Below are 14300 nucleotides of genomic sequence, written 5' to 3' on the forward strand. Positions count from 1 at the left end.
GTTTCTTTGTTTTTCTAGGAGCGCTATAGTTATGTCTGCCCAGATTTAGTAAAAGAATTTAACAAGTATGATACAGATGGATCAAAGTGGATTAAACAGTATACTGGAATCAATGCTATCTCAAAGAAAGAATTTTCCATTGATGTTGGTTATGAGAGATTCTTGGGACCTGAAATCTTCTTTCATCCAGAGGTAATTTTTTTAGGTGGAATTAAAAAAAAAGTACTCAGCAGAAAATATCAATCAACTATAAGATCATTCAGGGAGAGTTAATTTCAAGAACTTGGTCATGGGAAGAGAGGCGGTTTTGAAATTTTTGAATGTTTAAATAGAATATGTAAAATGACCGTTAAAAAGAACCTTCAGTTGACCACCATAAAATACTCAGTTATTAGCAAAATAGTTTTCTGTCTCTGAAACATTAGCAACATACAGGCTGTATTAAATTAATGAAAAATAAAGTGCTTTTAATAATGAAAAGTTCTTGTAGTAACATAAGAAATTTATTAATAGACTGACTAATGTTAAATGCCTGTTCTTGTTTATTCATTCAGCAAATAGTAAGTGAATGAAATTGTCATACTCTTGGTTTTAAACATTGAATGTTCAAAACTTAATTTGTCTTACTCTTAAAAGAGAGATGAGTATCTAAACAGGTATAGTTGCTCTAATGGATGCATGTATTAGGTGAGGGAACAGGAGCAAAGAGCATCTAAGCTTGCTTGGAAGAACTGAAAAACTTTTTAGAGGAGATGAACAGTTCAGCTGAGACTTAAAGGATGAGTGGGTATTTGTTAGGTACATATGCTAGGGGAATATACTTCTGCAAAGGAGATAAGCTGGTCGAGTGTTATGAGAGGGATATGAGAGGGCTGGGATATGAGAGGGCTGGATACTAAAGTGCAGAGGAAGGGAGTGATAGGAGATGGATCCAGATAGATGTTAATGAGGGAGTAATATGCTATGCTGAGGAGTTACTGGATTCTGTTGAGTTGTGCAGAAAAACTTTAGTGTGGAAATGCCACAGATTTTTGTATGGTATTAGAAAGGTCTCTGATTGATTGGATAGATTGCAACAGAGATGTGAATTGTGTTGGAAACAGGTAAGTTTAATGCAGTTTTTCAGATGAAAGATAAATAATGTCAGATCAATGAGAATGAGAAAGGTGAAGAGAAAATAAATATAATCAACATGATTGCTGATTGCTTAGATGTGAGGAGTATGATTCCAGGTCTGTAACATGAACAATTAAATGTTGTGCTATCCACTCAAATTAAGAACAGTTAAGGGGAAAGAATTAGTTAGGAGGAAACATGAGATGGCTTTATTATTCATCTTAAAAGGTTCCAGAATGAACACTTGGATTCTAAGGGTTTTGAACTGTAGTGTCTATTCTTGAATGAGGATAGATAGAAGTCATCACCACATGTGGAACAAAGGAAGAGATTGTTCAGGGAGAGGATATGGAGTGGGAAGAAGGGAAGAATGAGGCCTAGTCAATATCAGCACTTTGCAGACAGGAAGAGTAAGAGGAGCGTGCAGAGGATACTGAAGAATGCAGAAAAGACAAGCCAAGGTATTGTGGTGCTAACATTAAGAAAGGTGAATATTTAAAGAAGTGAGGCTAAATAGTAGTGGCAGTTTATACAGAATGGCAATAAGGGAAACTTGAGCAGTGCTCATGGGTTTTTATCTTCCAGATTTATTGGTTATTGTAGGGGAGCCATTTCAGTAGAACGGTGTGATATAGAGGCAGTTGGTTGCATCAGTGAGACATGCAAGTTTGGGAATTGACAGAGTGGGCATACTGGATTATGCCTCTTTAAAAAATTCTCTAGGGGTGCTTCTAGTAGAGAGAGAATGAGGTTAGATATGTGTGTTCAATTCACCATGTTCCAAGAATAGACCTGTTTTTTGTATGGTATGAACTATGTCACTTCCCAAGTGAATTTGAAGATTCATTCTTCTGTAGTTTCAGGCATTTCTTTGTCACAGTTCTTCTGTCGTTTTTGAAGGATTCACTCTTTTTTCTTTTATTTTTTTTGATTAATATATATGCATCTGAACTTGAATAGTGAAGATAAAATGTGTGAAACAGTAAAACTATTTATTTTTGAACTGCTGAATTCATCACAAGTATAAGAACTGTTTTTTAGAAAGGAATATGTTTGGCAGTTTACTTTTTTTTTTTTAAAGGAAATTAAAATTTTTGACAAAGCAATTTGAATTGCTATGTTTGGTTGGATGTATTCTTCATAAGTTTTTCAGAAGAGAGAAAGAATATTTTTCCCTTGTTAGCAACTTCCAGTAATATGAAGGCCTGATCAGGGAGCAGTTAGAGGCAGGACTGGCCCTTCTGTTGAAAGTGAAAGAAAGGCCTAAAAATATTGTTTTGTTTTTACAGGGACAGAGAGAGTAAGAGAGAGGGATAGGTAGGGACAGACAGGAATGGAGAGAGATAAGAAGCATCAATCATCAGTTTTTCGTTGGGACACCTTAGTTGTTCATTCATTGCTTTCTCATATGTGCCTTGACTGCGGGCCTTCAGCAGACCGAGTAACCCCTTGCTCGAGTCAGTGACCTTGGGTCCAAGCTAGTGAGCTTTTTGCTCAAGCCAGATGAGCTAGTGCTCAAGCTGGCGACCTCGGGGTCTCGAACCTGGGTCCTCTACATCCCAGTCCAACGCTCCATCCACTGCGCCACCACCTGGTCAGGCCCTAAAAATATTCTTAGTCAGGACCCTGGGTTTAGCCTATTTTTATCAAAGTCAGCTATTTATTGTTAGTTTGTTTATTGTTAATTCTTTTTCCTTCGTTTATTGACTAAATACTCATTGCTTGTTTCTTCATACTATTTTACTTGTTGTCACTTGGGCTTCTGCAGCATTATAGTGCCTGGGTTTTTTCAAGAGATATACAGTAGTCAAATCAGACTTTATTTTTTTCTAAATCAGAATTTCTGTGGGTGGATTCAGGTTATGTGACTATTCTAAGGTTCTATTAGCTTTTCATTTTTGTATATCTTCTATTAAAAACTACTGTGATTGAAGGTATAGCACAGCAATGAATGACCCTATTCCTGCCTTTTTACTTGCTCATGGTATAGCACATAAACTTAAAGGTAGGGAAAGTATTATGGGAAGGGTAATCTCATGTGCATGTGTGTGTTTTATTGTTTTAGGTAAATAGTGAAGAGTATGATTATTAACAAAGGTCAATGTAGAGAATTTACAACTTAGAGAATGGTTCATATTCTCTAAAATGATATGAACAAGTTGATACCATTTTTTAAAATGATTATTATAGAACATATTTTCTGTCTGGATTTTTCAATCTCGTAGGCTGTTGACAGGTTCTCAGGTTGTAGAGGTTATTTAGGGTGGTAGGTAAATGTATTTTGTGCAACATACTTTTCAGATTTTTTCTTTAACAGACTGCTTTAGAGAGGTAGGTTTGAGATAGAAAGTCACTTGACAGTTTAAATCATTATGGAAATGGAATGGAGTTAAAAATAATATTTTTAAAACTTAATTTTTAATTGTGATATTTTAAGTCAGTAGTGATCTAATTATTACATATCCAACTTTACTTACTTTTCAGTTTGCTAATCCAGACTTTACTCAACCTATCTCAGAAGTTGTAGATGAAGTAATTCAGAATTGTCCTATTGATGTTAGACGTCCTCTCTACAAGGTCAGTACTTATAGCTAAATTGTTATTCAAAGTTGTATTTTTAAAACTTCTTTATTTTCTGTCTGTTGTTAAATATTAAATTTTAAAACATCTCTTCAAAAGGATATAGTAGGAATTTTAGTACCATTTCTTATATCTTTAAAATTTTTATTCTTTCTTTTAAAATATTTATTTATTTTTCTCTACTAATATAGAATATTGTCCTCTCTGGAGGGTCAACCATGTTCAGGGACTTCGGACGTCGCTTGCAAAGAGATTTGAAAAGAACTGTAGATGCCAGGCTGAAATTAAGTGAGGAATTGAGTGGTGGTAGATTGAAGGTTGGTTTTTTTTCTGTTGTTGGTGGGAAGGTTGAGGGTGCCCTGAAAATTATAATGGGGATGGGTCATGTGTGCAAACTTCTGCTTTTATTTGGGAAAATAAAAGGAACCTACTAGGTAGGTATGGATAGTAATTAATATTATAGATTCATATCTATATTCTTGGTCATTTGATTCCTCTAGGATATAATCTACAGTTATGGAAAATATTTTTAGTTGTAGCTGTGAGAAAGATTTTTAAAATATCTCTGTTAGCTAACTGGTTTGTGCATGCACAGTATTGGTGGTGGTAGTCGATTCCTTGTTTAATCCAGGGATAATGTTCTTCATGGCTCCACAAAATTTTGACTACCCCTATAGCCAGACAGCAAAGCAGAATTGAGAGAGAAGCTGATGTTGTGTGGTCAAGCTTGCTTTCACAGACGGACTCAAGGCCCCCACCCCTCCCACCTTGCATCCTCATAATGTGAAATCAAATTGGTGGTTCAGCAAAATAACCTTTCTCTTACATGTATTGGACTTTTGGGCTTACTCTCAAGGAATCAAAATTAATTTTAAATTCTCAGATACCTGTTTTCTGTATCTATGAGACAAAATTTCACTTCCATTCTTGTTAGATGTAGAATATTGAACCAAAGCATCAATTCAGAGGATATGTTGCTAGATATTCAAACCAAGAATGAGGGATCCATCTGAGGCTACTACAGTCAGTCAGATTTTCTTAAAAATAGAATATACTGATCACAAAAATTATAGTATTGCTGTTATCTCGCCCTTTAAATCCATCAGAGTCTGCTTTATATATTTAGGTGCTTCTTTATTAGGTGCATAGATATTTATAACAGTTATATCTTCCTGTTGGATTGCCCCCTTTATCATTATGTAGTGACCTTCTTTATCTCTTACTATAGCCTTTGTTTTAAAGTCCATTTTTTCTGATACAAGTATTGCTACCGCAGCTTTTTTTTCATTTCCATTTGCGTGAAATATTTTTTTCCATCCTTTATCTTCAGTCTGTGTGTATCTTTTGTTTTAAGGTGTGTGTCTCTTGTAGACAGCATATGTATGGGTCCTATTTTCTTATCCACGCAGCTACCCTATGTCTTTGGATTGGATCATTTAAGGTTATTATTGATACGTAGTTGTTTATTGCCATTTTATTCTTTAAAACTGTATTCCTCTTTTGCTATATTCTTTTTCTCCTTTGATCTGCTTACAACAGGCCCCTTAGCATTTCTTACAGCATTGGTTTGGTTGTAGTGAATTCCTTGAGTTTTTTTTGTCTGGAAAGCTTTTTATTTTTCCTTCAATTTTAAATGATAGCCTTGCTAGATAAAGTAGTCTTGGTTGTAGGCTCTTGTTCTGCATTACTTTGAATATTTCTTGCCATTCCCTTCTGGCCTCAAGTGTTTCTTTTGAGAAGTTGGAAGTCATCCTTATGGGGGCTCCTTTGTAGGTGATACTTTTTTTTTGTCTAGCAGCTTTTAATATTTTCTCTTTATCACTTAGCTTTGGTATTTTAATTATGATGTGTCTTGGTGTAGATTTCTTTGGGTTTCTCTTTAATGGAGTTCTCTGTGCTTCTTGAACTTGTGAGACGTTTTCCTCTCTTAATTGAGGGAAGTTTTCAGCTATGATATGTTTGAACAAAGTCTCTATCCCTTGTTCTTTCTCTTCTTCAGGCACCCCTATGATGTGGATATTATTTCTCTTCATGTTGTCACAGAGCTCTCTTAGAGTTTTCTCAACTTTTTGAGTCTCTTTTCTTTTTTCTGCTCTGCTTCCATGCTTTCATTTATCTTGTCCTCTAACTCGCTGATTTGATTCTCAGCTTCATCCATCCTGCTTTTAATTCTTTGCATTGTGTTCTTCATTTCTGATATTATAGTTGTCATTTCTGACTGATTCTTTTTTGTTATTTCAATGTCCTTTTTTATATTTGCTATCTCTTTATTTAGGTGTTCGTAATGACCATCTATTGTTGTTCTAATATCTTTGAGCATCCTAACAATCGTTATTTTAAACTCTGCATCTGGTAATTTGGTAATATGTGACTCATTCAGGTCCTTTTCTGGGGATTTCTCTTGATTCATTTGTGTTGCATTTCTCTGCCTTCTCATTTTGTCTGTGTAAAAGAAGATTTTGGCCACTGGAGTCCACTAGTTGTGGCCTCTGTGTTTCCTAGGTGTGGTCTGTCTGCAGGTCCGCCACCCCCTCTGCTATTGCTGCCTAGGGTGTTCGGGTATGAGCGTTGCTGGTGCCTGCCCACTGGGGCTGTTGCTGTGGTTTCTGCCTCTCCTTCACGGGAGTGGCTGTGATCACGTGCTCGGGTATACAAGCCTGGTGGCCTTGGCCTTCACCCCGCCCCCGTGGGTGGCATTATGCCCAGCCCTGAGGGCAGGGGTGAGCACCTTTGCTCAGCTGCGGGTCTCCACCTGTTTCCGGGCTTTCGCCCTGCCCCTGCAGGAGGAGCCCACTTGTGAGACAGCTGCAAGCCTTGGCTCCACAGGCTGGGCAGGACTGCGTGCCCACGCTCAGTAGTGGGACTCTGCCTGTTCTGGGCTTTTGGCTCCACCGCCATGGGAGGAGCTGGCTCCCAAGCGAGGCCATAAGCCTTGGTTCCTTGGGCGGCTCAAGGCTGTGCTCCTGCACCCTTGCTCAGGGGTGGGTCTCCACCCCTTCTGGGGCTCCTGCCCTTCCCCCACAGGCTGGGTTGCAGGCGGCCCACAGCTGGGCTTGACCACTTTTACACATCCCCTCCTCCCCAGCCAGGCAAGACTGAGCTCACACCTGGGCCTTGGTGGCCAGCCAGCTTCTGCCCTTGCTGACAGAACAGCGCTTCCGTGTCCCGCTACTCCCCCCCCCCCCCTCCGGCAAGCCCTCAGCCGTGTGGGTGCGGGAGCTGCAGCACAGACCCTAAGGCTCACTATTGTAGACCCGAAAGCTCCCTCCTTCTAAGCGACTCTGCTCTGAGTGCTGCTGGAGAGCTTGTTTGGCTGGTGTCCTGCTTCCCTTTGCTGATATTGCTGTTTCCAGGGGAAATATTCACTTCAGATTTGGGGAGTGACTCATCCCAGGGATGGTAGCTGTCCCTCAAAGTGTTTCTGCCTTTGCCTCCTAGATTACACTTTCTTCCTGCTACTCTAGTCCTCTCCTCTCTCCCTGACCCCCGGAGCCCCGGGTAAGTGGTTGTGAGAGAGGTTTTCTGCGCAGTCCCTTTAAGAAGAATCCTGGGTCTGAGAAATCAGTCTTTTTCTCACAAACAGTATCCTGTCTTGTTTCCAGCTAAATACTGTCCATACGCCTGCATTAGGCTCTGGGGCTGCAGGCTGGGGCTTTGTTCCTGGAACTCAGGACCCTCCCCTCTCTGCTAAACTCACTTCCCACCACGCGAGTCTCTCCCGGCTGCTGTTCACTCCGGGGAGCTGGGCAGCCCTCTCCGCGTTTCCGTGTTTCCGCTTTTCCTACCAGTCTCAGTGTGGCTTCTTCAGTGATCCTTGGTTAAAGAGTCCTCTTAGTTTAGTCCAAAGTTGGTCTTTCCAGATGATGGTTCTTAAAATTAGTTTGTAATCCACTTTGGTTCTGGGAGGTGGAGGTTGGTACGTCCACCTACTTCATCGCCATCTTGTCTTCCTGCTCACAAAAATTAGGGAATATTTTATAGCTTCATATTTATTTTGAAATATCCCCTAATTTTTGTGAGCAGTATATAGTACTCTAGTTTGCTGCTGCTTGAGAAATTACATGATAGCCAGAGCCCCTAAATTTTGATTATCTTAAACCTATACCTCCCGGTGCAGTTAAATAGTTGTTTAAGTAGTTTAATTTGTAGTGATTCATTACAATTTCATTGAAATAAAAAAAGAAATGCTATTTATTGAGTATGGTATTTCAATAAAGTAAAACTGTTTAACATTTTTAAGCTTCTGGTACATTTCTAAATAAGAAATGAGGGGGACCCCCCTTCCCGTGATAGCAATGCTATACTGACATCTAGTGATACAGGGAAAACTTGATACAGGATTCTGACTCTTTCCTTTTTATTGCACTCGGCAGTCATTTTATAGAGTTTCATAATATCTTTATAGATCTCTGGTTCTCATTAAATTTTCAACACTAGTTTTAACATCTATATTTTTTTCCTAAAATACCTATTACTATAGTTGTGGTAGTTGCCAACTCAAATGATACTTTGCACATTCCACCATTCCTTTAAGTTTTTTAGTCTCATTTTACTAGGGAAGAGTTTTCCCTTCTTATTCATTCAGTAATATTTGTATAAACTGATCTCTCATATGATTCCATAGGCTATTTATTATTATGATTTATATATCAACATGTTAATACTTATATCAACATATTGTAAATACTATTAATATCGTTAATTTTGATGCTCAAATTTTCTCAGATTTGGCCAGTGGGAGCCATTCAGGTAGTTTCTGTGCCTTTTGGTGGGGTCCCAGTACTCCTCAAGCACTTTTTACTTCTGGCAAAGCAGGCTATTCCAGGCTCATCCTGAACTTTCTCTTCAATCTAGGAATCAACCCCTCTCCCCCCCAAGGCATCCTTGTTCATTTTAGTGGAGAATACTATTAAGAAATCAAATTTTTGATACTAGGTCTATTCATTGCTACTGGTGTTACTGGCCTTCTTGGCAGACAAATTAGGATGTATGAGTATTTGTGTGTGCACGCACATCTATATCTAGTTCTTTGTAAATTAAAAGCTGAATTCATACTGATTTTGCCAGTTCTAGAATACCACCTTTCCATTTTTGTAATGCCTTTCTCTGACAGAGTAACTGGCTTCCATTATTTATGATATATGATTTTGCTCAATCCTGCAATACTTGTTTACAGTACTTTCAGAATTGTTGCTTATACCACTGTGAGAAATAAGCCCACTAACTAGAGTTCAGTATTGTATTTGTTTAAGTTATTATCTTAAGCCTGAGGGCATAGTCATAATTCTATGTTCACTAGTTACTTGAATTAGTCCCATTCTCAACCCGAATGGTTTGGTTCTTCCTTTTTCTTTTTTATTTATTTTTTAAATAAGCTTAATATTTTTTTGCTGTATTCTGTGAAACATTGCATTTGATGTATGTAGAGTTTATAGAAACTGTTAATTTATTGTTGAACCATTCTTGTGTTTTTTTTAGCCAAAACCTATTGATGTACAAGTCATTACACACCATATGCAGCGATATGCAGTTTGGTTTGGAGGGTCAATGCTGGCTTCCACGGTAAATGAGATGAAGCTTACTTTTATAATTTGATTTTTTTTTAGATATAAGAATTCTTCAATACTTAAAAAAATTTAGAAGAACAAGGAAACTTCTTTAATTGTTTTAAAGTCTTAAAATCAGATACCTGTCTACATGGTATTTTTAAAAAGTACAATTCATTTGGATTTAATGTTCATACTTTACCTGCTAGACTTTTTTTTCAGTGAGCATTTAGAATTTTTAAATTTATCTTTAGGAAAAGTTCTTTTAACCCTGTGGTAATACAGATATTGGAAGGGCATTATTTTTTCTTTGCAAATATTTAAAAGCATTGAGTTAAGAGTAATGTTTACATTATAGGAAGTACCATGATCTACTCTAAACTAAGGGAAGGGAATTCTCAGAGCCTTCTTCCCAAACCAAAAGATCTGAAAACCTCTTTAAAAGGTATTTTAACATGATTGGTGCTTTATACCGTAGAGCACGGAGTATTAATTAAAATGAAGGTGCTTTTATCTGAATTATTAAAAACTATACAGCCTTGAATTTTAAAGCATTTAAAAATCAGAGATAAAAGTATTTTATTCCTTAACCATAGTTGTCTTCAGTTGTGCTGTATAACCTAGTTGAGTTTGTAGCTTTGCCCTTTGAGAAATGAGAAGACAGAGTATCGAGTAGTCGTCTACACCAGATAGTGAGTGAAGAAAGCGAGTTGACTACAAGTTTTTGTAGCATGTAGTGGTTTACCTGTACTTCTGATTAATGCTACTTGTTTAGATTATTGATTCAGTATGTCATTTTGGAAAGACTTAGTAGAATAGTCTTAGCATTTGAGAATCAACCTTCCATTCTTTAAAGTTTCAAAATCTAGGACATATTGGTTGTGAGGAGGAGGTGAGGGACATGAGTTAAATGTTCCTTTTCTATTCGGAGTTAGATTTAAGTCATGGTTGGTAGAATTCCTAAGCTTTGTTCAAGTACTGTAGATGGACCAATAAAAACATTTTAGATTTAACAAGTCTATTTTAAAGCATATTGAAGAATGATAGATTTTTGACCTTCATAAAAATACGTTTTTATTTTCAGCCGGAGTTCTACCAAGTATGCCACACCAAAAAGGATTATGAAGAAATTGGACCTAGCATTTGTCGTCACAATCCAGTGTTTGGAGTCATGTCATAAAATTTGACTTCATAGTTATTGGGGTTAGGGAGGTGGGAAAGAAATAATCTTTCTGATTACTTGTTTTGTCTGGATGGCTGGTTTTGAGGTTTTAAACCTGACTTGAAATAATAAGACCAAACATAATTAATTATACAGGAATATTTTAATAAATATATCAACATGCGAATGTAGAGGAGAGCCAAAATTAAGTGTTTTTCTTTAAATTGAATATTTGAATATTATGTGTAACAAAAAGAAGTGGGTTTTAGTTCTTTCTTTGTCCTGATATTTTGTATATTATTGAATTATCCAAGATTTGATGGGATTTATTGGTATGTAGATAGCTCTATAATGCTTGAATTGTACACTTACAAGTGTACAATACAAGAGCTTGTTTATATTTCATACTTTTATACTTTGAGGAAAAAAGTCAAAGAAAAACTAGTATTTGAGTACAAAAAAGTGACCAAGTAAAGGATAAATTTAAAAAATAGCCTCATGAGACTTATCGTGCACACATGCTCATGGGATTCCAGTTATTATGAATTGTTGCCGTTCCCCATGCTGCCCGGTGATTTTCTTTGCAAGTGCATTTGAAACTAAGAAGCTAGGATCTTGGATTAACTGATGCCTGCTTGTGCTTTCTGATTACTCACATTCTGTTTGTCGCTTTAAAGGAAAAGTAAAGACAAGACTGTTGGACCAGTATTGCAGATCTGTAGTGTCCTTTCATATTTAAAAAAAATTAATAATTTGGTTACCAAAATTCATATATGTAAAGCCTAAATCATTCTAATGAAGGCACAAATTTCTTTTTAATACTTGTTTCAAGCTCTAATCTTTATAAGTTAACTAATCTATTTTCTTCAAATTTCTGCAATAGTTCTTTAAAATCACAACAGTTGGTTAGCAAGCCAACTTTTTTATGTGCTCTAAACAAATAATTGTGAACTTTTAATATGTTGAGTGCTTTCATTTTGATAACTGGATCTCCATTTGATATTTCATCTGTATAACTCATTTGCAGTCTGAAATTTTTTTAGTGCCAGCCCCTGACATATCATGGAAAGTTAATTTTCTTTGCATTTTAAAATATCTGGATCATGAAGAAAACGTGATGAAAATAAATTAAAACTGAATTACCTTTTCTAATGTTTTTTTTTAGAAGCAGTGTCATTCTACTTCGTGTCTATGTATTTTATATGATTTCTGTTTTTGTTGGAATAGTGGGATTCATTATAAATCCCTAATATGATAGAAAATTTCTTGTGAATTTCAAATTTTACCAGTTATTTATAGAAGACAAAAATGGGAGATTTTACAGGCTTTTTAGAACTTATGCAATAATACCAGTGAACACTTGAACTTCATAACCCATGAAAATGACACATAAGATTATTGGTATCCAAAAATTGAAGAATGAAGTGTTTTTGTTGTTAATATAAAGATAGAATTGGGGAATAAACTTTATTTAGACTGAATCTGGATACTTAAATTATATTAATTATTTATATGAATCTTAATTCTTTGAATGTGGGAGTAAAGAACAAACTATGGTCTGTAGTGGTCATAGTATCAGTTTCAAAGATCTCTTTACTTGAAAAAATATTTCATAAACATTTTTAAAAAACATCAAATAGTACTAAAGAGTAAATAGTGGAAGTAGGTTTCTTTCCCACTCTAGTCTGTCTCATTTTCTGATCATTACACTGTTAGAAATGTCTGTGAGTCCTTGTAGTTTTCTGTGCATATTGAAATGAATATAGCTCCTTTATTTTACACGAATAGGAGCTTGCTATATATACTGTTGCAGACATCTTTTGATACAGAAGTAAATTGATGAGCATTTAAGATTTCGTGCTCTTGGCTCCATAAGATATCACTAGCATTGTCATGAATATGTCTTTTACACTTGGGATGGTTGAATGATAAATGAATAAACTTGGAAGACATGTTTACAAAGCTGCAGGTTACAATCTCTTGCATACTTAAAATAAATATGTTTTTAACTGATTTGAAAATGTGAAGGTCAGTAATTTTCTTTAGAGCTTACACTTATTTGGGAAAACAAGAAGACTCCTGATACACCTTTTGCCCTGCTTATATAGAATATGTGCTGTAATACGATAGAAACAGTGCTCTTATTTTATATCTCTCCTGTCATTGTATATCATTTTTTTCCATTTATATCACCTTTGGTTGTATATGTGTAGAGGTTGATCAAGATGAAATCAAATCTGTAATACTGGTTTGATGTCAGACTTCATGAGCATGGGACAGTGGAGAAACACCAGGCAGTCCAGTGGCTGAAATTTTTATTCTTGTTCTACAAATTGGTGATATAACTCATTAAGTTTGATTTTTTTGTTGTTATTTTTAAAACTAGAAACATATTTGTATAATCTTGGATAAATTCTTTGAATTCTCTGGACCTTAATTTAATTTATATATAAGGTAGTGATGTTATCTGGGTTAACAATGCAATTTTTATGAGTTTTTGAAAATATAACCTAGCTGTCTCCTTTTTAATAGTTGGGGCTTTGTTCAATGGGAAATATTAATGGACAGAAATAAAATAGATGGTGGTTATTTAACTTGATGCCTACTGTTTTTAGTAAGCAAGTTCTCAAAATTTAACCCCTCAACAGTAAATGACATATACTGCAAGTCATGGCCCTCTTCTGACCTGTCTTCCTCTCGCATCAGATAACAGTTACCTACTCAGGTCGTCCAATACAGTATTTTGGTTTTTAAGGTTTTGACAGTTTGAAATAACTGTTCTTGCAGTTATTTCTAGAAATATCTTTAGAAGTAATAATATGAATTATAGGGATAATAGGCTATTATGTTCATTGTTCTTTCCTTAGTTTCTACAAAAAGAAGTCCTAGAGCAGTGGTTGGCAAACCGTGGCTTGTGAGCCACATGCAGCTCTTTGGCCCCTTGAGTGTGGGTCTTCCACAAAGTACCACATGCAGGCGCTATGGTACTATGTACCTACCTATATAGTTTAAGTTTAAAAAATTTGGCTCTCAAAAGAAAGTTCAATTGTACTGTTGCTATTTGGCTCTGTTGAGAAATGAGTTTGCTGACCACTGAATATATCTGTATAAATAGAAACTTTCAGATACCCTAAACTTTCTGGTACCCTAAAAATGGCACCAGAGTATGTTATAGCATTGAGGAAATGAGTAAAATTGTACTCATGCCATCGTTTATTTATGGTTTTGATTTTTTAAAAAAATTATTGATTGATTTTAGAAAGAGAGTTTGTTGTACCACTTATTCATGCATTCATTGGTTGCCTCTTGTATGTGCCCTGACTAGGGATTAAACCTGTAACCTTGGTGCATTGGGACTATGCTCCAACCAACTGAGCTCCTCAGCCAGGGTCTTTCTTTTGCTATTGTAAAGAGAGTTGTTATTCCTCTAAATACTGGGTTAATTGGTAAATATTCAAGTCCAGTGAATTTCTTCCTTTGCTACCAGCCCAGATCTGACTCCTCTGACCACCACCATCCTGATCTATTTTAGTTCATAGTCACCAGGTGTGAATACCTTGATAGCTTTCTGCAGTCTTCTTCAACTCTTAGTACTCAGATTACAATTTGGTTGATGGGCACTAAATATATTAGTTAAAATACACAATACAAAATATGTGCAAGCTCTGGAGTGAAGCATTCTCCCATGCAGATTGGAGTCCTGTGCTAGAACATATTTCAGTGTAATAGCACTTAGTCTATACAATTGGCCAAGGAGTTATTACCAAGAACTTATGGGAAACTTACATAGCAGATCCTGAAAATAAACACTTTTTCTTATTAGGTGTATAACCACATCTAAATTGGCCTTAAGCGAGAATGTTTAGATCGGCTGGAGGGTCTGGAAGTTTTTAGAT

The 14300-nt window shown here is 36.2% G+C and overlaps 1 protein-coding gene across 2 annotated transcripts in view; it reads left to right on the forward strand.

Moving 5' to 3' along the window:
- Positions 1-12998, forward strand: part of ACTR3 (actin related protein 3) — a 59127-nt gene extending 46129 nt beyond the window's left edge. For both annotated transcript variants that reach the window (XM_066279874.1, XM_066279875.1), the window contains exons 8-12: positions 19-192; positions 3601-3693; positions 3888-4013; positions 9175-9258; positions 10327-12998. In XM_066279874.1, the coding sequence (XP_066135971.1) occupies positions 19-192; positions 3601-3693; positions 3888-4013; positions 9175-9258; positions 10327-10422 (573 nt within the window). In that variant the 3' untranslated portion in view covers positions 10423-12998. The remainder of the gene's footprint in view (positions 1-18; positions 193-3600; positions 3694-3887; positions 4014-9174; positions 9259-10326) is intronic.
- Positions 12999-14300: the final 1302 nt, after the last annotated feature.

Source organism: Saccopteryx bilineata, chromosome 5 (assembly GCF_036850765.1).
Source record: "Saccopteryx bilineata isolate mSacBil1 chromosome 5, mSacBil1_pri_phased_curated, whole genome shotgun sequence".
Lineage (NCBI taxonomy): Eukaryota > Metazoa > Chordata > Mammalia > Chiroptera > Emballonuridae > Saccopteryx > Saccopteryx bilineata.